The sequence below is a fragment of the Corvus moneduloides genome, chromosome 1 (genome assembly GCF_009650955.1).
Source record: "Corvus moneduloides isolate bCorMon1 chromosome 1, bCorMon1.pri, whole genome shotgun sequence".
NCBI lineage: Eukaryota > Metazoa > Chordata > Aves > Passeriformes > Corvidae > Corvus > Corvus moneduloides.
The window spans coordinates 153,261,156-153,285,610 of record NC_045476.1 but is presented as its reverse complement, the minus strand read 5'-3'; the positions used below and the strand labels follow the sequence as shown (position 1 = coordinate 153,285,610).

Here is a 24,455-nt window from a genome sequence, read left to right as displayed (position 1 = left end):
ACAAATGTATGCCCAAGAATTCCTGCATGCAACAGCAGCATTTCCCTGCAGACTTGTTTGTTGGTGGCAGCTAAGCCGAGTTCTACTTTCAGCTCAGGCTGTGACAAAGTTCTTCGTATTAGAAATGTATATGGGTACTTGTGACTTTCTCTGGGATTAGTGGTTTTTTTCCTCTGTGTACACCAGTTTCATGTTACTGCCTTTCAGAATTACAGAATCAAGGTTGGCAGAGATTTTCAATGTTTGACTACTCCAACCATCAACCCAGCACCACCATAATCACCCCTGAACCTGGCAACCCAAGTGCCTTGTCCAGATGCCTCCTGAACAGTTCCAGAGATGGTGACTCCACCACCTCCCTGGGCAACATTCCAATGCCTGACCTTTCAGTGAGAAATCAAACAAAAAAATCTAATATCTAATCTGAACCTCTCCACATGCAACTTAAGGCCATTTCCGACTGACCCCCATCTCACTACAACCTGCTTTCTAAATGACAGAGGTGAAGGAAGGAAGGGGGTCAACAAAACTTCTGTCTTGGACTTGCAGAGGATGAACTTTGGACTGTTCAGGACACTGGTTCAGAGAGTCCCTTGGGAAACAGTGCTAAATAACAAAGGAGTCCAGGAAGGCTGGACATCCTTTAAGAAGGAAATCTTTAAGGTGTGGAAGCTGGCTGTTTCTATGTGCTGAAAGATGAGCTGGCAGGGAAGAAGACCAGCCTGGCTGAACAGGGAGCTTTCTCTAGAACTCAGGGTAAAAAAAGAGAGTTTATAACCTTTGGAAGAAGGGTCAGTCAATTCAGGAAGAAGACAAGGATGTCATTAGGTCATAGAGAGAGAAAATCAGAAAGGTGAAAACTCATGTAGAACTCAGTCTGGCCACTGCAGTAGAAGATAAAGAGTGTTTTTATAAATACATTGACAACAAAAGGAAGGCCAAAGAAAACCCCCATTCTTTACTGAGCATGGAGGGGGAACATTGTCACCAAGGATGAGAAAAAGACTGAGGTACTTAATGCCTTCTTTGCTTCTGTTATGCTCAGGGAAACCAGCTTCCTGAGCTGGTAGACAGGGATGGGGAGCAGAATAGACTCCCTGCAATACAGGAGGAAGTTGTTAGTGACCTTCTGTGCCACTTAGATGCTCACAAATCTAGGACTGGATCAGATTCACCTGAGGGTACTGAGGGAGCTGGCAGAAGAGCTCGCCAAGCAACTCCCCATCATTTATCTTTAGTCCTGGTTAACCAGGAAGCCGCAGATGACTGAAGGTTGGCCTGTGATGTCCATCTACAAGAAGGGTTGGAAGGAGGATCCAGGGAACTACAGGCTTGTCAGCCAGGGAAGGAACAGATCATCTTGAGTGCAATCACATGGCACATATGGGACAACCAGGGGATCCGGCCCATCCAGCACGGCTTTGGGAAAGGAAGATCCTGATCTTCTATGGCCAGGTGACTCGCCTACTGGATGAGGAAAAGGATGTGGATGTTGTCTACCCAGACTTTAGTAAAACCTTCAATACTGTCTCCCGCAGCATTTTCCTGGAGAGGCTGGCAGCCCATGGCTTGGACAGGTGCATGCTTTGCTGGGTTAAAAACTGGCCAAATAGCCAGGCCCAGAGCAGGGGGGTGAAGTTTCTAGAGAGTAAGTCATATGAGGAGTAGCTAAGGGAGCTGGGAATGTTTAGCCTGGAGAAAAGGAGACTCAGGGAAGACCTTATCACTCTCTACAACTACCAGAAAGGAGGCTGTAGCCAGGTGGGGATTGGTCCCTTCTCCCAGGTAACAAGCAATAGGACAAGAGCAAATGGCCTCAGGCTGTGCCAGGGAGGTTCAGGCTGGAAATCAGAAAGAATTTCTTCGCTGAAAGATTGGTTAAGCACTAGAATGGGTTGCCCAGGGAGGTGATGGAGTCACCATCCCCGGACATGTTCAAGAAATGACTGGACATGGCACTTAGTGCCATGGTTCAGCTAACAGGATTGTGTTTGGTCAAAGCTTGGACTTGATGGTCTTGAAAGGTCTTTCCCAACCTTAGTGATTCTATCTGATTTGCATCCATGAACAAAAAGGCTAAAAAGCCCAGAGAGGATGAATTAGTTTTGATTAAACCTTAGCAGCCATACTGGGTCCTCCTAACTACTGCTTGGTCAGCTCTGCTGTTGTCAGCAGGGCTTTTGGAGGGAGCACCAGGAAGGGGTACACGTTGTGGTTTGGCCAAGGCATGTAGCTCTCTGTTGGAGATTAACTGTGATCTTGTTTCTATTGTAACCAAGAGACTGTCTCAATAGAAGGGCTGTCTGGGCATGGAGAGGATTTACTTCATTGTTGAAATAACTTTTGGCCCCTCAGTGTCTCCCCTACAGCTACCAGATAAATTCCATGGAGCTCTGTGTTTCTGACCATTATTTTTACCACCCATCCTTGACTGAGATTGTGGCAGAGAGATCAGAGTCCTGGTTTTATTGCAAAGGAAATAAAAAATATTTTCTATGCAAACTAAAATATGTTTCTTCAGTTTAGACTTCTTTATGTATTTGGGTAAGGGACCTGGAAAACTTTGGATTTTCTTTTGGTTTTATTTCTACTGGTGCCTTAGGTTTTAACTTTTATATTTTTCAAATCCTATACTGCCTAGTGTGTAACTCTGAAGTTTCTTGTAGCCTGTTAATTTCTGCTCTCTCATGCCAGGTAGACATAACAAAGCCTCTCCAGGCCTGCTCTCCAAGGACACCCAGACCGTCCTAGGCCCAAAAAGTATTAACCAAAAAGCCGCTAAAGAGGGGCAAGCTGAGGGGAACTACATCATTAAACTGAAGCTTTAATTGAAGAATTAACCCTGAAATGCAAATGAACCAAACCTATAAACCAAATGAACCTATGAACCAAACCTATAAAAGTGTGAAGAACTCATGACCTGTCATCCATCTTGGGGTCCATCTTGGTGAAAGACTCTGGCTCCCCAGGGGGTACCTTTGAAGGCTTTTCAAATAAATACCTACCTTTATTCCCTGTCTAGTCTGTTTCTAGGAGGCCTCTTAAGGCATCACTACCTTGCCTGATTTAAGGTTGATTTCCTGTGTATTTTTTTTCCATAGCTTTGAATTTCTTAGTTGTTATACATCCATGTAACTCTACTATTTGAAAAGTCAAGTCCTGTACTCTCCCCTTCTACATACCCATTTTTAGCATTTGGAAATGAAGGTCCCCAAAAAGCTATTGGTCAACAATACATATTAATGTGCCTTACATGCAGAAAACAAGTCCTGAAAGACCTCCACAGACAGCTTTAACTTCTAATTTGCACCTTAAAACCGTGCATATGAGACTGGAAAACATGCAGTAAAGTGAGCCAGGACAAAGACCTTGGGCATAGGGGCCAGTTGTTTAAAGTGGGTGTTCAGAACAAGGTTCCCATGTGGGCACATTTTAGTTTTTCAGAGGGTGAGTGAGTTGACCATGCTTTGAGGGTACTAGTCATTATGCTTGAATACCAATCCAGTCTAAATTCCTAAATAATTGTGTTTCAGATTAGTGCTTGCATTAGAGAAAATTAATTTATGGTTGCTGAAATGTTTTTGAATATGGAATACAGTGGTTCAGTTTCAGTTTCTCCTGTCCAGTTAAGACTAATTATTGTAATTTTGCCATAAAAATAGAATAAAGTAGTAGTTGATTCAGTGGTGAAAGAGGGTTTGGGGTGCAGTTCAGATTTTAGTTGTATAAATAAAATATCTCTATTCTTTCAAACGGAAGAAAATATTAATTAAAACATAGGTAATACATTATCTAATTCCTGCAACCTTTTTTTTCCTTTTCTTGTTTTTTGGTAGTATTAGATTCTGAGTTTAATTCTTCCCTACAAATGGTCCTCACTGTTCAATGCAAATACATGAGTTCTTCAGTTTCAACAGTAAAAATCTTCACAATAAATATTGGTGGTAATAGTAAGAGAAATTAACAGTCAAATTTGCAGGACTGTGTGTAATTGCATCGTGTTTTGACAGCTTGGCCTTTAGTTTTAATTCTTGTTAATGTCATTGGGAACCATCACTGAGCAGAGCAGTGGAGTGAAGGAAGTCAGAGGCTGAAAATCTGATATCCCCCAGGGGACTGGGGAGAATGCCTAGCAGCTGAGTTTTGCCTGTTCAGCTCATATATTATTAGGTGTAAATAGTACATTTCTAGTGCCTCACTTATGATCTTGTATTTATGAAGACAAAAAGCAGGACATTTGAAAACCCTCAGGCTTCCATGAGAGATTTCCAGGGAGAAGAAGGCATTGCCGCAGGGGCTGTGTGTGACAGCTGGTTCCTGAACTGTCAAGATGAATATTGAGTTGTGTAATATATTGCTTGGTGACAGGGATGTGTAGTTGTGTAACTCTATATGAAAAAGGACAATACTTAGTTTATTCTTTGATTGTCATGATCTTTTAAATTTATATTTCTATTTAGTTTTGCCTCACACAGTTACTTTAAAAGATTACTCAATTTCACACCTGCTGAGAACAGTCTTTTTTTATCACCCATTCCTCACTGTCTATGCAAGATGCCATCCAAATAAACCTTCCCAGAAGAATTCCTGAATGTCTCTGTTCTATCTCTGTCAATCTAAGCTTCGTGTTGGAAACAGGATAATCCATACCTTTGATTTGGAATAGGTTTTGGAAGGAATGGGAAAAGGAGGGATGGATGGATTTGAGCTTCCTTTTTTTTTCAAGATCCATTAGTTGGGACTTGCAAAACTTAATGAACTGCCTTGCCATCTCTGATTATGGTGTGCAGTTAAAAGAATAATGTATATGCATGTGATTTGGGTATGGTAATGTAATCAAAAAAACCGTATGGAACCTCCAGAGCATTTAATTTACCCTTATTTTCCTGTCTCCCAGGTCTTTGCAGTACCACTTCAGCATTCACAAATTATAATTGGATGATATGACCTTGGATTTAAAATACTGGATTCGATGCAAAATCAAATATGGATTGATCAAGCGGAGTCTCTTGGTCTTTAGGGTGAAGTTCATCCCTCTGAACTTTAGCTAAGTGCTTGACATCTAGCTAAAATGATATACAGACTCTTCACGTTTGTTAACAAAGAAAAGGATAAAACCTGGCAGCTCCAAAAGCTGATTTCTTCCCACTTTACAATAACTGCTGCATGAATTGCCCTCTTGAGAGGACTGTTCATCTCTGTGAGCTATTGAGATTTCCAGTTTCTAACATAGAAATTTTAACTCAGTGGATACCTCCCATTATGCCACACTGTTGGCTGTTTTCATTTTAGATTTTAAGTTGCGTTAGATCACATTAAAGGCCTCCTTCTCCCCCCAGACTTCTCATTTTTAGTCATTTGATTTTGCTAACTTGATCACCAAGGGAATAGAAGCAGCATGTGTCTAAGCTAACTGTGCCAAAGCAGCAGAGACAAATCATCTCCTGAAGTCTTGGGAGCTCAGCCAGGCCTGGTTTCTGTTCTGCAAGAAGATTTCCTTGTCTTTTTCATCTTAAAAGACCAATGTCACCATACTTGGTTAAGCAAGGGGATTGATGGCATTGGTGACTCAAATCCTCAGTAGGGCCAGGCTGCTGCACTGGATGCTCATGGTGCCCAGCTAGTGCCATGCCTCTGAGCTGAAGAACATGGGTAGAAAGAAGGGTTTATGGCTCTTCAGGCCTCAGTTCTCCACTCAGCTTCCATCAAGGGCTCCATCTGGCCCAGTCTGGAGCATTGCTAAGTGGGGATGACTCTTTGTTTACGGGTACTTTTGGTGAGGACTTGACACAAGCTGAAGGCAGCTGCGTGTCTTCTGCCATTCAGGCTCTTCCCATTGCAGGGGAACAGGTTCCTGCTCAGACAGACTGTTGTTTTGGGCTTGGATTCTCTCTGTAAATTCTTTGAGGAATCTAATGTTCTGGGTGCTTTGCTGTGCATGTAATTGGACTTTCTGGTTATTTGCAAAAAACATGAAGTCTGACAGCCCCAGAATTAAGAGAGCCTGGTTTTCAGTGAATCCTGTTTCATGGTTGATTTATTTCTTAATCTAATTAATCAACTAGAAATATTATAAGACTCTGGTGGGAGCTGATGTCTTGTAAACATCAGAGTCCAGTGTCAAGAGTGAGAGTTGTAATGTCCTAATGCAGGAAACATTTTGCTGAGCTTTTATATCTCTTTACCAAAGAATCTGCAAGAGAAGAAAATATTTCATACCAGTTTTCTTCTGTAGATCTTCTGGTGTCTAAGGAGGGTTTGCCTCTGATTATCTCCTTTAGCTGGCTGCAGATAAAGTCTCTCTACTCTGCTGTGTTTGATCACTGTTTCCAAGGAGGTACAATATATTGTCTAAAGTTTGAGGTGTGTTTTCCTTCCTCCTGCCTCTCCAGCTTTTGCTGGGACTGCTTGGATGTCTGTAGTGGTAGCAACTCAAAAGCAAGACAGACTTTTTCGTTCTAGCAAACATCAGGATGATGTCACTGCAGTGCTGGGCAATGCAGAAGGAAGGCAGAGGAGACAGTGCTTTGATTGAAGAGATCAGCATTTAAGGAGAAGTTGTGACAAGTGTGTGTAACTACTGATGAGAATAAAATAGGAATGAAAGGTGTGAATAACAGTGAAAGATGATGAGCTATTACACAGACTTAGTTTTGTGGAATTACTCAGCCCTGACTTACCTAATTGTATGAAACAAATGGTAAAATAGAGCTATCTCTGTTCTTCTCCTTAGTGGTTACCAGTTGGGAAAGCCCTGTAGGTTTTGTGTCAGAAACAGAGCACAAGCACAAAGGGGTGTCCTTAAAAAGGAATGTTGTGAGGACATTGAAAGCAGAGGATAGTAGGGAAAGGTCAATTTAATTGAATGCCTGTTTGAGGCTGAAGAAGGACTGTAGACTAGTAAACATCATGTTGTGCAAGAGAATGTGTAGGGAAAAAATCAGTGTACGTGCCTTTGCTTCTGCACTGATATTTCTGTATCTGTCAGATGATAGGAACAGGCAGGATTGTGTGAGCAGCTGGGGCTTTGCTCCGTGCAGGATGGCCCGGCCAGCAGCAGGGCTGCCTGTGCACACACTTCCTTTTCTCCCACTGGAGGAGCAACTGTTGGATTTAAAGAAAAACAATGGTTCTTCTAGAAGTGATAGCCCTCACAAAGGAGCCTGCTTTTCATCACAATGCGAGTCAGAGGCTTGGCTTCAGACAGCTGCAGTTACAGCAGAGGTCTGCTCCAGCACAGGGATGAGGGCCAGTGGACACAGCAGAAGGAGCCACCTGCTCCCTGTGTGCTTGGACCTGCTTTCCTCACCTCTCCCCTGGGGGATGAAGAGGCCCTGGTGCTACAAGAACACTTTAGGAGATTTGGGAAATGGTTTTTAGTAAGAAGTGTGGGACCAATGCAATAGCATAGCCATCTTTTCCTCAGCAATATTGTTCAAGAGAGTCTCATCTACTACGAAAACCCTGGTCACGAATTTTGAGGTAAATATATGAGGCTCCCTCTTGAGCCTCATGGGTGCATGTCAGCCACACACTCCTAAATGCGTATTTTAAAAAATAATTATTTCTGTTCACAAGTAAGAAATAGCAAGATCTGGGGTGTCATAGGAGTGGGGGATGCACATCTGGGAGAGGAGCTGTTGGTGACCTATTGGGTTAGTCTTGCTGGAAGGGGGAATGTGACTTAATTGCCTGAGGGTTTCTGTTGGTGTTTTACTTCTCCTGAAGAGTTTCTTGAGCTTTCCATCTCCTGAGCACAGCAGGCACCTGCACAATTACTGCAGCATGATGTAAAGAGAGGGGGGGAGAAAGTGTTGACTGTGGGATCCTGACAAACATTATTTAAACCATTGGAGAAGTGCGGCAGATTGACTCCCTAGCTGTCACTGCTGATAATGCTGCTCATAGAGTTTGTCAGCATTCCAGCTCCACGTTTTTATAACCGTTTAATTACTGCCTGTATTGAATATGGCTGGAATTCACCATTGCAACTAATGCACAGTAGACTATAAGAAAGTGGAGAATTTCAAGGAGATAGACAGGCTGTAATGAGTTTGCTCATCCTGTTAGGTAACATCTCAGTAACAGCCCCAATAACCATTCTGTTTGTTTTGTGTTTGGATGGTTTTTGTTGTTTGGTTTTGTTGGGGTTTTTGTTTTTAGGATACAGTGTCCTTGATTTGATAAAGTTTTCTTATCCATTAAAATCACGATCCTTTTCTCAAAACTTAATTTATTTTTTCTTTAACTTTCTTCTAACTCCCCATGCCTGCCAGGAGGTGGTGGTGGGCCATGCCATGGTCCAGCATGGACACCTCATTCCCATTTTATCCAAGGCTTCCCTTTGTAGGGAGTGCTGCAGACCTACTGCCACAACTTGAACTGACTGTGGTGGGTGATGAGCTGCTGTGAAGTGACCTGAAAATACAGGTTAGAGAGTGCTATGAATGTTATAAAGCTATTTTGTCAGGGAGACAATATTTCTGTGGTGGATAGAATTTCTGACATGAGCACGTTGGTGTCATTCACCATAGTGCAACACGTAGCTCATGGCATGCTCCTGCCCCTGCTGCTGTGCTTTGGAGACAGCTCTGCAAGCTGCACAGCTCAGCCTGGGAGCTTCTCGCAGCGCCTGCCCCAGCACAGGGCCCTGCCAGCGTGGGAGCGGGGCTGGGGTCCGGCATCAGCTGCTGCTGCCTGTGTGCTGCCTTGTGCAGGAGCGAGGGGGAGCAGGCAAGGGCAGCCTGGCTCAGCAGCCCTGGTTATCTCTGTGCCTCCTCTGTGCCCTCCTTCCCCTCCTTAGCAGAAGAGTTTAAAGGCTACTGCTGTGGGACGGAAAGGGTAAAAGGGAAGGTGAGGTGGTTTTCTGCAGGGAGGGAAGAGATTGGCACTCAATGGGGTGGGTGGGAGGGGTGTGCAGTGTGTGCCCATGGGTGGGAGGCAGCGAGGGGGCTGGGGCACATACTGGCTGAAGGGGAGACTGCTGCTGCTGCTCAGTTTCTGACAGAGGAACAAATCTAGAATTGGTCCCAGGGGTTGAGGGGGTAGGACCACTGTGATCAGGTAACAGCTGCTGGACAAATGGGGAGCCAGAAATCTCTAGTTGCCTAACAGAACCCTAGGACATGGCACATGTTGAAAAGATGCATGTACATCTGTGTACATTTATAAATGTCTATGTATTACTGTATTAGCTTGTGTCTGTATAGTTGCTCTGCTGTATATCTGTTGCTACTGAATTATCTCATTAACACTTTTGTTGAAGAGGGCTTTCTGGTCATTGATCATTAATGTCCCTGCACTCTAAGCATAAATCTTAAAAACCTCAGAGTGTTGAGCCAGATCTAGTGTTTGTAATCTAAACTGAGATCTGGGGATTGTGCTGTCAGTCTGAAAGAATCCTACGAGTCTCCTAGTCCTGCCTCTGAAGGTGATGATGATTTGTCCCTTCAGTGGGCTAAGACAAGGCAGTGCAATATAAATAGAGTGAAAAACAGTCTGGAGGAGGCTGAAGTGACCTAGAAGTACTCTATTTACTGGCGCTTCAGAACTTCAGGACTGGTCTGCCCTCTTTGCACTTGATAGGCTTGTACATTCTCTATCATGCATTTAATTAAAGAGCTACAGAATAACCCTTTGTTGAACAAAGAGTGTATACAGCCCTCCACTATTCTCACTCCTAACTTGGGATAACTAGTGGGCCACCAGAATAAGTTTCTAACACTCCCTTTGCTGGAAGAGATGTGAATGTCACAGACATACCTCTGCCACCAGCTAGCTTAAAATCCTCTCCCATATCCTCATCTTTTTTTCTTAGATTCAATAACCAATCAGGCAGATTGGTCTTATATTGCTCGAAGGTTTTGCTTTAGGCTCTCAATCTGTCACCAACTTTACTTCAGCCTCTTACAGCCTCTACAAGAGGCACAATTGCAGAATTGGTCTTTAAAGAGTTGTAGATGAGTATGGTATAAATACTGAATTATCAGATTCTGATATTTGCTGAAATCCAGAGTTTCAAACTTGTCCTTTAAAAACTCGACCACACACCTACAATAGCAAGAAGCCCAAAGGTCAGCTTATTTATGTGATTGATCTCTTTATAAATATATGTTGATAATATTCTGATAGCCTTTGGTGTGCAAGATGAGAGAAGAGTCACCCTGACTGTAGGGACACAGACAGGCTGGTGTTTGCAGTCTGCACTGAGGTATGGTGTCAGCACTGAAGCTGAAGTCAAAGCTCTTTTCCAGTGGTTCCATTTGGAATATCTCATGTTGAATTGGAGTTCAACAGCTTCTCATGCAATTACCTGTCAGGGTTAGTTTTCCTCCCACTGCCCATTCTTTGCCTCTTATTCATACCTTCAGCTTTGACCATTTGACCTGAGCTAATTCCCACTGATGATGAACCCAGTGACTTTGCCAGAAATTCTAAGTGACCTTTTGAGGCAGAAATTGTTCTTGATACATTCTTTCCCTCTCTGTGCCCATCAGTGCTGCTGCTGTTAAAAAAAAGATAAAGGCAAAAAAAAAAAAAAGCAGCAGCACTGATATAATCTGATAGTGCTCTCTGCAAGTAGCAAGAGAGACCTGCCCTTGAGCTAAATAAAGCAAACAAGCCTCAAATAGATAGTTATCCCTGTTGTGTATCCCCAAGCCTCTGTAAAAGCATAGACGATCTGGCTGAGAAAGCTGTGCTTTCAGCTCCTCATTTCAAAGGTACTCCCACACTGGAGCATAAAGAAAACCAGTTACACTAATAAAGCATAAACTTGTACTATCCTTTGCTTTCAGTCTGCAAGCTTTGCAAGCCTGTTTACTTTTGCAACAGGATTATTCCCAGGTCTTACAGGACAGACATACAAGTGTGGTATTTTTTTCCCCTTTTGTGTGAATTGGCCTGAACATATGAGGCTGAGACAGAGACTGTGAGGTTTAGCAGAGCTGCTGTTAATCTGCATGTGTATTGAGGACTTTTCATTATATGTGCCTCAAGGCCAGCCTGCCCACCCATACAGTCTCTGCTGGGCATCCTCATCTGGCTAACTGCTCCCAGTCACTTGAGCTGTCCTTGCTTTGGACAACTGCTTTTATATCTATATTTATATCCAACTGTAGAATTCAAGCTACAGCTCCAGTGTGAAAACCTTTTATGCCTGAGGTGATGCTGAAAGTTTATGTCTTGATGGAATCCCTACTTCGGAAGCAGCAGTGATAGCAACACGGAAAATTCTTGCCGCTATTAATTGTAAAGGCATCGTAGCAACTGTATGACCGCACTCATGTTTCCTTTTCTTCCCCACGTGTTTTCAGTGTTTTTACAAACAGCACCTGCTGTCTCTGTTACAGGGAATACAATACAGCTGTAACAACACGGGGAGATACATGCATGATTTTTACTATGGGCTCTTCTGCCTGCTTATTTCCTTGTCATGTCCCTATTGTCTTTTAACCTGTACTTGATTTCTAAGATCTTTGGGAGGGGACCAGCTTTTTGCTTTGTTTGCATAGCATCTGAGGCTGTCATGCACTGCTTCCTCGCTAATCTTGGTAAGGGCTCCAGTAGTACAAATGGCAAATAAATTTGAGGTACAAACAAATTAGCATTCTTCTCACTGATTAAACAAATGGTTTTCTCTGCGATGATTTGAACGGGGGTTGCATTTTATTACAGCCCTTTGAAGCTCAGCTTGAAATTGCCAGTTTCTTTTCCAACCTCTATCAGCCTCTTGTTCTAGTTGACCAAAAAGTACTTGGCAGGCAGTTTGCAGACTTTGAAAAACAATAGGTTGTACTATTTTAACCTGGCTTTGACCTAACCTGAAACAGTCAAAACTGGCATTTAGCAAAACTGGCATTTAGCAAGTGCTTTGATGTTCCCAGTCAACTTCACTTGCTGAAAGCAGCTGCTGAGAGCAACCTGTCTTGCCCTCCAGAGAGGTGGGGGGACTTTGCTGGCCCCAGCATCAGCACAGGGCCAGGACAGATGCAGTAGTTCTCTGTAATAGGGCTTGAATGAAGGAGGGAATTACTTTACCCTTAAAATGAAGATTAATGTGATTTTTTTTTTTTCTGGGACAGAAAACATTGCTTGTTTTCTGGAAGGATAAAGTGTCCACTGAAACGGGATTATATTTACATTATTATTGCAGGGCGATCTGTGAAATAGGCTTTCTGTGCCTCAGTAAAGAGCCATGACCCCTCACAGAGTTATCTTTTAAGCTGCATATTAAACCCATGGAGGCTTATGGCTCAAAGCTAATGGGGATTTAACTTCGCACTGAAAGGAATTTGCAGCCTAACCCTATTTAGATGCTCTTTGCTCTCATTGATTAAATGCCCAGTCCACTGCAAGAAACCTAATAGAATCATAACTGTATAAATTTTCCAGCTGACAAAATGGATGCTGGGAAACTCTATGCAATATTTATTAGAAAAGGAGTTTGATCTTAAAAAGACATTTTAAATCAAAATGTCAGTTCACAGTTCTGTTTTATTTGTAGAGAAAGAAAAGAATTTGAATGAAGATGTATTTTTAAAAGCACTTCACAAAACCATTTCATGGAAAAAAACCAGTTTCTGAAATCAGTATTTTTATGAGGATTTTCACTGCTTCCCTTGTTCACTGTGTTCACTAATTCATTTTTGAGATCCTGTCTGTAGAATAGTTTTAGATGATGCTATTTAAAAGTAATAAACCTGCCCCTCCTCCCAAGTATTTCTCACCCCAAATTGCATTATGCACTGAAGTTCCAGGAGGACCATATTCCTTCCCAGATCATTGGCATTTTTTAAGATACAGTACCTATAGCTCCTGGGGGATGAGAAGAGGAGAGCTGATATCTTGGTAAGAGACTTTGAGATGCAAAGAGCAGCACATGTTGCCATTCATGGTCCTATGGCAGCACAGTTGAGTTTCAGTCTCAGTCTCTTTCTGTGCATCAGTTCTGAGAATTTCCCATGCTTGCTCAAAGTGCAGGTGGTTCTGAAAATCTTTTATGCTAATGACTAGTGCGCTTATTCTTTAATTGTTGATTGTTGTAGTTTGTTGATAGGATTTTTAGAGGCTTATTCCTAGAGAAAACCATAATCTGTGGGAGAAAAGAGCTCCATTCAACTGGGAGCCAAAGAACCGAGGCACAAAGATATGGCTTAAAGTTTCATTGTCTGACTCTTTTCATCACCCTTCCTGCACATACAGTCCTGTTTCCTTTACCCCTTGGAATACAAAGGGTGGTGTCATGTGAGCTCTTCTCTCCCTTCCAGTGCCTCAGTGAGCAACAATCTCTCTGCTTCAGGTAGTTTTCTGCTGGCCTGTAGATGAGCCAGGAAATAGGTGTAGAGCCAAACCTCATTCCAGGTCTGCCACGCTCCTGCTGGATCATCTTGTAAATGACTTTTGGTAGAGCAGAGGCAGTGTGAGGCTGTGCTTGGACTTCAGAACCAGGTAAAGGTGGTCTTGAGCTGTGTAAAAACAGAGTTACTCCATTATGCCCATGATCAGAAACATTCATCCAAGTTTCCCATAAACACTTTGGGGACCTCCTTGGATTTGTGTTTCTTTGCCATTGAACTTAAATAGTGTTCATATTCCTCCCTTCCTCTCTTCCCTATATGGATAAGTATCCATAATCTCTGGCTCTGGAGTGTTCTGGATATGGCCATCAGCCTGTCCTGTTGGTGAGGTTTCAAACTAAAGGATTCCCAAAAACAAGGACTTGTATGGTGATCTGATGCCTTTTGGTGCACAGCCCAGCCACAGGAGTTACATCAAGTTCTTAGCTGAATGTGTGCCCTGAGTTTGTTCAAAGCTCTTGGTATTGTCCAGTGAAGAATGAAAAGGATGAACGGAAATTTTGCTAGTAAATGCAGCCCTGCTCTTCAAAATAAATCCTGGAGATCTTAGAAGATCTTCAAAGGTCTTCTCATAGGGAGGAGACAGTAGACATTGAGAATCCAGTTTTCACTGGCACTAGGATCTCTTTGAGTTGTTTAAACAGGAGAAGTCATAAAGATAGAAATTAAGTTTAATGCTGAGAACTCCATCACTGACTTACTGCGTGACTTTGAGGGAGGCAGTTTAGCTTGCCTGTGTCAGTTTAGCCATCTGTAATACAGGTACAAGCATACACAGCATCATAATTTCCCTCTCAGTGAGTGCCATTTTCAGTCTACCCTGTACTACTTAATGATTTGTGTGACTGCTAAAATAACAGCATCCTCTGAAACCGTAATACCCTTATGTATTTTTCACATAATCACTAGCGGTTGAAATATTTGTTCTGACACTTGAGATTACTCATGTAAATAGAAAAATTATAGCATGCTGGCAATGCCAGACACCTTGAATTCCATCTGAGTGTGTGGGTGATGGGAGAGGGATCTATAAATACTGACAGAGGCAGGGAACAAGCATGAGCACCACACGAGAAATTCTGAATCAACTTATTCCTGAGATTTAGATAAAAGATTTTAAAATACAGTGTCAGTTTTGGGTAGGAGATGGCCCTTAGAAATCTGAATGCTACAGTTCCATTGAAGAAATGTATTTCACTTCATTTCTCTGCTTTACATGAAGATATATTTTTCTGTTGTACTTTTGAGTAGGGTTACCTACTCCTAGTATCATTTGACTAAAACCACTTTTTTTTTTTTTTTTTTTTTTTTTTTTAAACTTAGGAAACATTCTGCCTTGGGGACAAGCAGAAGCTCCAGTTTGGTTATCAGTGAGTGACTCACAGGTCCCACAATGCTTTTTCTCAAAATGCGACTGCTAATTTCCATGTTCAGCTCCCAAATTGCCAGTTTCAGATGTTTTCCACTTCCATTATGAAAGATCTGCGTAGTTCTAATTGTAGAGTTCAGTGTCACGTAACAATGAAGCAAATGAGCTGTGTCACATTTTACTTAAAAATGTAGTAAGTTAGATAGCTACAGCCTACAGGTTTTGGCAGTAGTTTTATCAATTTGTAGTTTATTTGAGAAGAGACACTTGTCCAATGTAGCTGCTCCCTATTCTCCACTGAGTCCTGTTTCTTTTCAGTACAAGCTCTTCAAGATAGCATCAGTGTCTCCTAGATCAAGCTATAAGCATCTTCTTTTTAACCAAACATTGTACTTCTGGGTTTTATAAGCTAAAACTTGTTTTTCAGATTATGAAGAGAGAGATGTATCTGCATTTATTTTGCTGCAGTACATAAAATTTTTGAAAGATAGATCAATAGTTTATGGGACCTTGACTCTAGAATTCATGCAGTTATCCATAGTGACATATCAAAACTCTGAACTGAATACATCCAATTGATTGAAACAGAGACTTTGAAATTTAAAATAAACTAAATTACTTGAAGGAAACTATAGCACTTTCAGTGTACTAGGCATGAGTAATGGACATTATAATGGAAAGTATTGAGAAACACCAACTGGAAAGAGTCTGCCTTTAGTTTATTATTATTATTATTACTTTACCAATATGCAATTTGTGTGTACCAGGTTACTGACAGCCTGTGACTGTTTTTAATCACTTCATCAGCTTAAGTGCTGATGTCACATATTTGACCTTTGATCCAGCCTCTGGTTCCACTGAGATCCTGTGTAACACAAGTTTGTATCTGTTTAGCTTCTGTTAATCTGTTTTGAACAGAAATACAAAAAAATCTCACCCCAGCATTGAAATTCGTCCTGCTTCCTTGAGCATGCGTGCTGTTAACTTCCAGCATGACTTTATTATTAGACCATGGAAATACAGCTCACAAAGGAGCTGAAAGGGGATGGTTAGTAGTGACCTGCCCCAAGTGACCTCGGAGAGAAGTGGCTGGGAAGTGCTGACTGGAGGTGAAGCTTTCAGGCTGGTGGGGTGTGAGTTGTGTGCTTTGCTCATGGTGCTCTATGTGCAGTACAAAACCATGGGTTTGTGGAGGAATGAAAATGGATTAATATTTAGAGGCTTTGCAGTTGACAAAATTGATATGCTGCATAAGATGGCACATAAAGCCTTCCCTCCCCAGAAAACATTTATGCTGAGGAAACTCAGAAACTGTTGAAGAAGTGTTTGCTAAAGGGGAACATCAGACCTAGGGAATCAGTGGCTGAATCAGCACACATCATAGGCAGAGTCTCAGGAAAAGAAACTGAGGATAAGTTACTGAAGAAATTTTGGTGTTATACAGAAGCATGGGATGGCCTGGGAATGTAATCTCCATTATATGTGTAAGCTTCACAAGTGCTAAAATCAGAGTGGAGGCCCCTGGTGCAGTGGGAAGGAGAAAGTGTCCACAGGGGCTGCCCATTGCTCCAGCCAAGACGTGTGCTGGGTTTTCTCCTGCAATTTCTTAACTTCTAAGACATTTTTGGTGGTGAGTTATGTTTTTTGAAACCTGATATAGATAACACAGTGTGGCTGATGACTGTGACCTATTCAGGTTTCACAAACTGCACCCTTGCATGGCTTCCTGAGTATAGCCTATTTAGTCCCATTTTCTCCTGTTTGATGGGGCCAGGACTGCAAATCTTCTTACCTTGTTGACAAAGAAATTCTCTTAAGAACACAAAATTGCTTGTTGGAAGGTACTGCCTTCATTTGTTGAGTGCAAGTGTGTGATGGTGCTTATAGCCCTGCTTAACATAGCTTCACCTTTTCTATAAAAGCAGCTGCAAATTTAAAAGGACACTGTGAAGTATTCTTTATAGTTTTAAAATGCAGTTGTTGATCTTTTTAACCCAGCCTGTTTGTACCCTATTGAAAACTCAAACTTGAAGCCTGATTGCTTACCAGCCACCTTTTGGGACCAGTTGCTAAGACGCTTCTTTCAGGTAAACTTTATCTTAAAGGCGTGCTTGTCGCCTGGATATTTCTGAAGTTATTATTTCAAAACATTCATTCTTGTCTTCCATATAAAAGTGTAATAAGTTCAATGTATTTTAAAAAGGATCTAAAACCGGCCCCTTACGATTTAGATCCAAGCCTGTCTCTTTAAGAGATGAATAGACAAGACACTGAATTCAGTGGAATTACTTTAAAAACAGCAGAAAATGGGAAACTGAGCACAGTCCCACTACAGTGTAAGAAATGGCCAAAGTATAAAGGGGATTTTTATTCTCACAAGGTGTTTATTTTAATTAATTTCTATCATCTCCCAGAGGTGGAGATCTGATGCTCTTGGCAGATCAAGAGGTTTACTATTTCAAATCCCTTTCAGCATGGGGGGAAGTAGATGATGTTAATGGATATTACTTATCCGAATGTAGTAACTGATGTTTCTGTAGGAAATGTAGTGGAAACACTGACAAGCAGGATTGTTGACTGGCTTTTTTTTATGCCCACATTAAAGCTGCTGAAAGGATCATGTGACACATCTTCATATAGATGATCTGATTCATAAACTCTTTTCTTTGGATCTTAGTTTTGGTGATGGCACCAGCAGCTCATCTCATTTTTATAAGGGTCTTCAGTATAAGGCATCTGGTTGGCTTGAGTTCAGAGGAAATTTGATCTCTCGCATAAAGCCTAGCAGGCAAAATCTGGTATCATGCTAGAGGACACTCTGTGCTTTTCTGCTGCAAAGGGGAATTCCTTGATCAACTGTCTTCAAGTAGATTTGGCTATGTTGTTCCTTTTACTTTCGTATTGTAAACCTACACATCCTGTCCTCATTCCTATAGTAACAAAAGAGCTTTCCTCTCACTGAGGCTTCCCCTCAGTGGTCTTTGTCTTCTCTCCTAGGAAACAGTTTGAATGTGTCAGAAGAGTCCCGATTTCTCAGAAAGGCGTCTGGCCAAGAATACAACCAAGTTGGTCTGTAGTACTTCTCTCATTAAAAGCCTGCTTCTTCCCCTCAAAAAAGATCTGTGAACAGTAACAAAGGATTAATTGTGGAGTCTTGGGACTTGGCAGAAGCCCGTATAAATGAAGTGCTTTTCTGGAAGCTACATTGCCTGTCTTGCAGATCAAAAAATAAATCCAGAATATTTCAATGCATATCAGTGGATTAATTCATTTGATTGCCTCTTCCCTTTGTGGGAAGGGGCACTCTGGAGATTGGAATTTTAATTGCTTGACCACAGTTTCTTATTAGTGGTGCAGCAAAAGGGTATGGATCATTAATTAGTACTGATATAAGGATATCTGAAGTTGAACTATGGCATCAAAAAAATGAGTTTAGACAACTCCTGACTAAACTTACAGTTTGTCGGTAAATTCAGTTATAATAATGAAACTATGAGAGTTTTTTTCTGAGTCCCTGCATATTGTTTTCTCTGTTTGCAGAATACATTTTGATGGTCTTAAAGATTGTGGCATTTTTCTATAAATATATATTTAATATTTTCATCTATGTTAGACATATGTATATACTCTGAAGGTATATATATGCATGTATACATGCCTATAAAATAATTATTCATAATTCAGAGTTGTTATACAATGGCATGCTTTATTTACATTTATTAAATGTTTTGAGGTTTTAATTCATTAGGTAGTTTCATTGGCAGTATATAAACCCAGTGTTCTTTATAGTCACTTTCTTTTATGGTCAGTACCTGAATTTGTGCTACTGTATCCAAAAGGAAATCTAGCTCTTGAGTGTAATGCTCTGAAAACAGAGTATTATCCACATTATTGCTTTAATGTCCAATAGACTGTATCATCTTTTTTCTGATTTTAAAACTTGATGATGGAAGTGAATTGTATAACTTCAGTTTAACTTTGCTGTATCCATGAATCTCAGATAGTGCAGTGTGGAATAGAACTATGCCTATAATAGATACTGGTAGCAACTTGTTTTTTACTCTGTGAATTAAGAACTGGTTAGTGAACAGGCTGCAAAATGCAGACATGTGGGGTCACCCTAAATTGCTGTGTATGTAGTAGGGTTGCTGGTGCATTGTTATAAAACAGCATGTTCTGCAGTATTTGCATCCAGAATTTAGAGGTAAATAGGAAATAATTGCTGATAAAACTTATGAGTCATCTGAACAGTGTGTGCCTGATTTCAGCTAAATTCATAAACTGGGCTGTGGTTATGGACATATAATTACAGATGTTGATGAAGTAAATGGAAAGCAGTGGCTCTGAAATTTAAATAATAACAAAAAAATACATAAATGGATCAAGTTCTGCCACCTGTTCCACTCCCATATTACATTTGTGCTTTTATATGTATCCATTCAGGGGCTTTTAAAATATGAAACGCACCTGAATATGCAACAGCCATAAAGTCTGGGCTGTAAAACTCAGCAGAATTCAGCCATGAATCCAGAGAGCTGTACTTGTATTTAGTAGGAAGTGGGGTGTTATTAGTAGAAGCAAGAAAAAATACTTTTTTTTTTTTTTAATGGTGAGCATGTATTCACTTCATTTTTTTCATTCTACTGTAGAATTTCCTATGAAGATTGTGTTAGCAGTTTATCAGCATTAATAGCTCTTTATTCATATCTCTGGGGCTGAGCAACCATCTTCTGTTGAGATGCAGTAGAAGTTAGATGTCTGTGAGTTCAGAAGTTGGAAGGAATTTTCATAGGATGTACATCCTCAAGGTAGTTTTCTTGGCTTTTGCTGTGTTTGAGACTCAGTTCCTGGAAAGAGGGTTGTGTTTCTGTTCTCCCCCTACTCCTGCTTCCTTTTTCATGGGATTTTGTGAAGCATTGCAGCTGCCTGCCATGAATTCACCGGTACGTCGCATGGAAACTTGGCTTTTGGCACATGGAAGGGCTGGCTCTTTTCTTCTGTCCCATCTCTGGGGAATTAAATTCACATTTTGTGTTCCTGCTTAGGTTTTCAGCCAAATTTTTTACTTCAGTTTCCTTCCTCTCCCGGCCCCTCTCTCCTTTTCTTAATTAAAATATGTCAAGGTTGAGTGCCTATAGCTGCAACTGAAAAAGGACAAAAATAGCACAGATGAAATAGCTACACTATTGAGACCTGGACTTTTATTTGGAATTGCATTTTCTGGCATGTCACTGTACCAGGGTTCAAAAACTGACTGGATTACTTTCTTTCAACAGATTAATCATTAATCTCTAATTTTAAAGGGAACAAAACTTGTGGTTGAATGTGATTTTCACAGCTTTAACTGTTCCACCCATCTAAATTAACGACAGAGTCGTGTTTGTTCAGTTAGCAGGAATAGAGTCACCACAGCTGGATGTGTTCTGTTTCTTGGCTTCCCTAAGGCTATGAGTACATCCAAAGTGAGATGCCGACTGCTGAAACCACTGTCTTTGAGGCTTGCAACAACTGCTTATTTTCAGCACCTTTGAAAATCCTGTGATTTTTGGATTACCCAAGGATGAGCACTGGTTTTGGGAGTTAGGTGATGCAGGTTTTTAGATAATGGACTTCAGGTAGATGTCTAAAAATGTTTAAAAAAAAATTCAATCTCAACTCTTTTTGTCTGGATAGTTTCTGGAAGCCTGGTGGAACTGCCAATTCGTTCCTGAGAAGGGAACAAATTAATTTAAAAAAATACTCAGAATAGGATCGAACAAGGAAATAAAAACATGAATGTTGGGTAGGACAGCCTTTCTGATAAATCACAGATGGTCCTTCTCACAGAGGAATATCCTATAATATACCTAAACACAGAAGTCCTTGTGATTGAAGTTAACAGATTTTTTGAAAAGGAGAAAGCGAACAATGGCAAGATGGGCCCTAAGGTGTTTTAGAAAAAAAGTAGCAATAAGTGCTCACAGAGCCTGGATTCTAGTTTTGCACTGGTTTCTCTCTTGGTAAAATTTTTATGAAGTGCCTTGAAAATAGTGCTGCTGAAGTTAATCACCTGATCTGTGGTTTTGACAGGAACGCTGTTGTTCTTCTCCACTCTTCTGAATACTTCTCTTGCTTTCATTTTGAACTCAAAAACTTCAGTTGGCTCTCCCTAACTTGACGTCCTTCACCACAATGCCCTTTTGTAATTTACCCACCTTTTTGGTTTTCAGTTATTCCCAGCCTCTTCAGCTGAGTTGACGTGATGATCTGCACCATTTCCTTGAATGTTCTCTCACAGCATTTTAATAACTTCCCCAAATAAGTTCACGGTGCCCCTGCCCTTTTAGTTCATGTCACTGCTGTTTGAGTTATGGCTACAATCAAGTGGCAGCAGCCAGTTATGCAGCCACAGATCTGTGCAGGGGGAATATTGTTTTAACCAGGGTGCTTAAATGGGACGTCTTGTCTTGTCTGAGCTCTGTCAGGTTTGTAAAGGGGAAGGAGACTGTGAGTGGCAGGTTTGACAAGCACATCAATAGCAAAAGCAAAAGTGAGCTTAAACTACCAAAACAACTAAAAAACAAGAGAAAAATGTTGCAGTATTTGCCTGCATAAAGAGGTGAATATGAAGTATACATGTAAAAAAGGTATTGGGTTTTAATACATTAAGATAATTTCAGAATCTTTACATTTACTTTTCTTATCCATTCTGGAAAAAAGCCTGGAAGAGGCTGAGATCTAATCTGACACCTTCACACTCTCACAAAAGGCTCAAACTTAATTTTGTTTCCCCAAGAGGAGGCTAAGAAGTGAATTGGTTTTTGTTTACTCCATATATATATGTGCAAGTAGATTAGGTAAAACTGCTTCCCAGCAAGCAGAAACAGCTGTTGAGATTAGTGGTGGGACACAGGCAAGTGTGAATCAGAAGCAAGATGTGAGTTGGAAGCACTGGAAGTATTGCTGGAACATTTTAGATAGGGGAATAATAGGTTCACTGTCACTTGGTTGAATGTCTTTCTTTAAAACATCCCTGTACGTCAGACAGCTCATGGCTTCTGTATGAAGCAATTGTTGCACGACTGCTTACCCACTGTCATATGAAGGTGGGATGGCCCTCTGGCCTTACACTGGCTGTATGTTCTTACTTTGCCTGTTCTGGTCTTTTCCCTCGTTTAACTCATAGTACCATACTGACCCTGGCAGCAGGGTCTTCTTCATCTTCTGTATTTGCACAGCTTCCCATGCTGGGATGCTGGGTGAGAAGATATAATGGACAGCATTGAAGGTTAACACCAGTCCAGAGACCTCACATGGGGATGCAACTCCTGAATATTCATTTATTTATTGTTTTCCATCTTTTTTTTCTCTTTTCCATAGTGAAATACATGAGAGAAGCAACCCCCTATGTGAAGAAAGGCTCCCCCGTGTCAGAGATTGGGTGGGAGACGCCTCCCCCCGAATCTCCGCGCCTGGGCTGTGCCTCTGCTGACCCAATGTCGCAGCTTTCGCTCTCCATCCACAGAGACAGGAAGACAATTCCCCTTAAGATGTGCTACGTGACACGCAACATGGCGGTGTCAGACCCCGAAAACAGGTGAGTGGGGATTTGCCTGGGGCTGGGATTTCACTTTCTTGTTGAATGGTTGTGGACCTTTTCAGCATTGAGGTTGGTGAGCAGGAGCGGGGCTCTGGCCACACACAGCAACCCAGCAAGGGAGGTGAGCACCACTTTGGGAGGGGTGAGTGGTGGTGTCTGAACCATGTGGGGCTAGGCTCAGCTTTTGGGTTCTGCTAGAGAAACTTCAATGCAGTAATCCAGTACTTTTGTTGCAAATAGAGTCTCAGGGGGTTGTTTTCATCCTGATTAACTGTCTGCTTTTGAAGGAAAAGACAGTAATTGGTTACATCCTCCAGGCTGGCTAAGTCTGATTCCACTAAATTGCATTTTCTTTCCTTTTTTTGGTGAATATTGTTTTAAGAATGGTCTGTTTTGAGTATTCAGTTCTGGACATTAAAGTCAAGAAGAGGAGAAAAGTTCCACTTACAAGGCATTAATGGAGAGTTTTTGTGACTTGGTTTTTTCATAATGTTAAAAATAGGATGAGGTTTTACCAGCCCTTATTTATAACATATGTGGAACAGCTGCACTGCACCAACACACTCCCTGATCCCTGCTCTAACAGCTGCTAACAAAAAAGGGAACAGTCAAATCAGTGATACAGACTGATTCTCCATCCAAATAATGGCCTTTTTGTTTTTCTGTGGTGCTCAGAAGCTGGGTGTAATGCCTTTGATTCCCAGCATTTACATATAGGCATAAACAAAAGTTACATTTTCGTTTGCAGAGAAGGATAAGGAGAAGAGGGGAGAGCAGAAAGTGGCTTGGGAAGGATGGGTTTCTCTGTAATCTCTTGGACTGCAATTCAGAGACTATTAGTATCTGTGTAGTTTTCCATCTTTCCTTTTTATATTTATGTGCCCTTTTAGTTTTCCCCCTCCATGCTTTATTGTTTAGTATGGCTTTACTTTGCCTCGGCTCTTCATCTCACCAGGTGGTTACCACCATAGTCAGTGGTAACTGACTGCTGCAGAACTGCAATTTTAAACCAGAAACAATCCTAGCAGTTTTTCTCAGTTTAGATCAAGATGTTTATTGATACTGGCCACTTTTTTCCCCACATATGTCTGTATAGTTTAAGGTTTGACAGCTGTTCCACTTGTCTGAGAGTTTGTCTTTGCCATGGAGTATATTTTAAAAGTGCTCGTACAGGTCACATTTTTTGAATCAGTACAATGTAATTATACTTTGCACTCATTGACTTCATTTTCTCATAATTTTTACCCTTCCTTTTTTTACTTTATTGTAGTTTTCACCTTCTGTTGCTCTTCTGGCCCTCAGTTGGTTTGAGAGCTAGGACTGACTCGGAGGGACACACACTCATTGTTCATGATACCTCTGCAATGGAGCTGACTTTTTTGAAGTATGCTACAAGTGTGTGTGTTCTTTGGGGTTACTAGGAAGTAATGTGTGGGAGAGTCATATTGCTTGTTATCATGGTTTTCATTTTGTGTTGCTGTCATTTCCTGTGGAAAGAGTGAGTTCTGATTTTTACTGTAGTCCAGCACAGTGCAGTCTAAGCTGGATTTTTCCATCCAAGCTTGCAGTACCTCGTGCTAGCTGCAGCATTGTAGTAGCACCCCATGGATTCGCATCTTTACTGGTTTCAGCGTTTTTTAACAGTTCTGAATACTGGAACTCATATTTCCCAGTATAAATGCTATTACAATGCATTTTCCCACTGGAATGCATTCCAAGATAGTAATCTGATTCCACAAAAATAATATTATCTTCACTCACAGCAGAGCCTAAGCCATGCCCTTACATGCTTGTAACACTTCTGTTTCACAACCCAGTGACCTGACACACACAGATTTTGTAACTGATGGTGTCACTTTGCTGGATGGCTTTAGGAGAGCTTTTCTGGCAGGATACCAAAGCATATGTTGGCCATTAATGGGCTCCTTTGGACTACAACTGAGCTAATTTTCATTTAAGAACAAGCATGGGCATGGAAAGCCTGAGTTTTCCAGTGCAGTGATTTCTTCAGTGCAGGCTAGGGATAATGTCATACCAGCCTTGTGGGACCAGGATGAACTGATTTGATGTTCAGCATGAGAAGATACCTTTGTTAAGGGACCCAAAAGGAAATACTTGTTTGTTGGCACTGAATTATCTCCAGTTCCTA

The 24,455-nt window shown here is 41.3% G+C and overlaps 1 protein-coding gene across 1 annotated transcript in view; it reads left to right on the top strand.

Moving 5' to 3' along the window:
- SNTB1 (syntrophin beta 1) overlaps nt 1-24,455 on the top strand; it is a 110,320-nt gene that overhangs the window by 32,536 nt on the left and 53,329 nt on the right. The window contains exon 2 of the mRNA XM_032132390.1: nt 22,087-22,303. Within this exon, the coding sequence (XP_031988281.1) occupies nt 22,087-22,303 (217 nt within the window). The remainder of the gene's footprint in view (nt 1-22,086; nt 22,304-24,455) is intronic.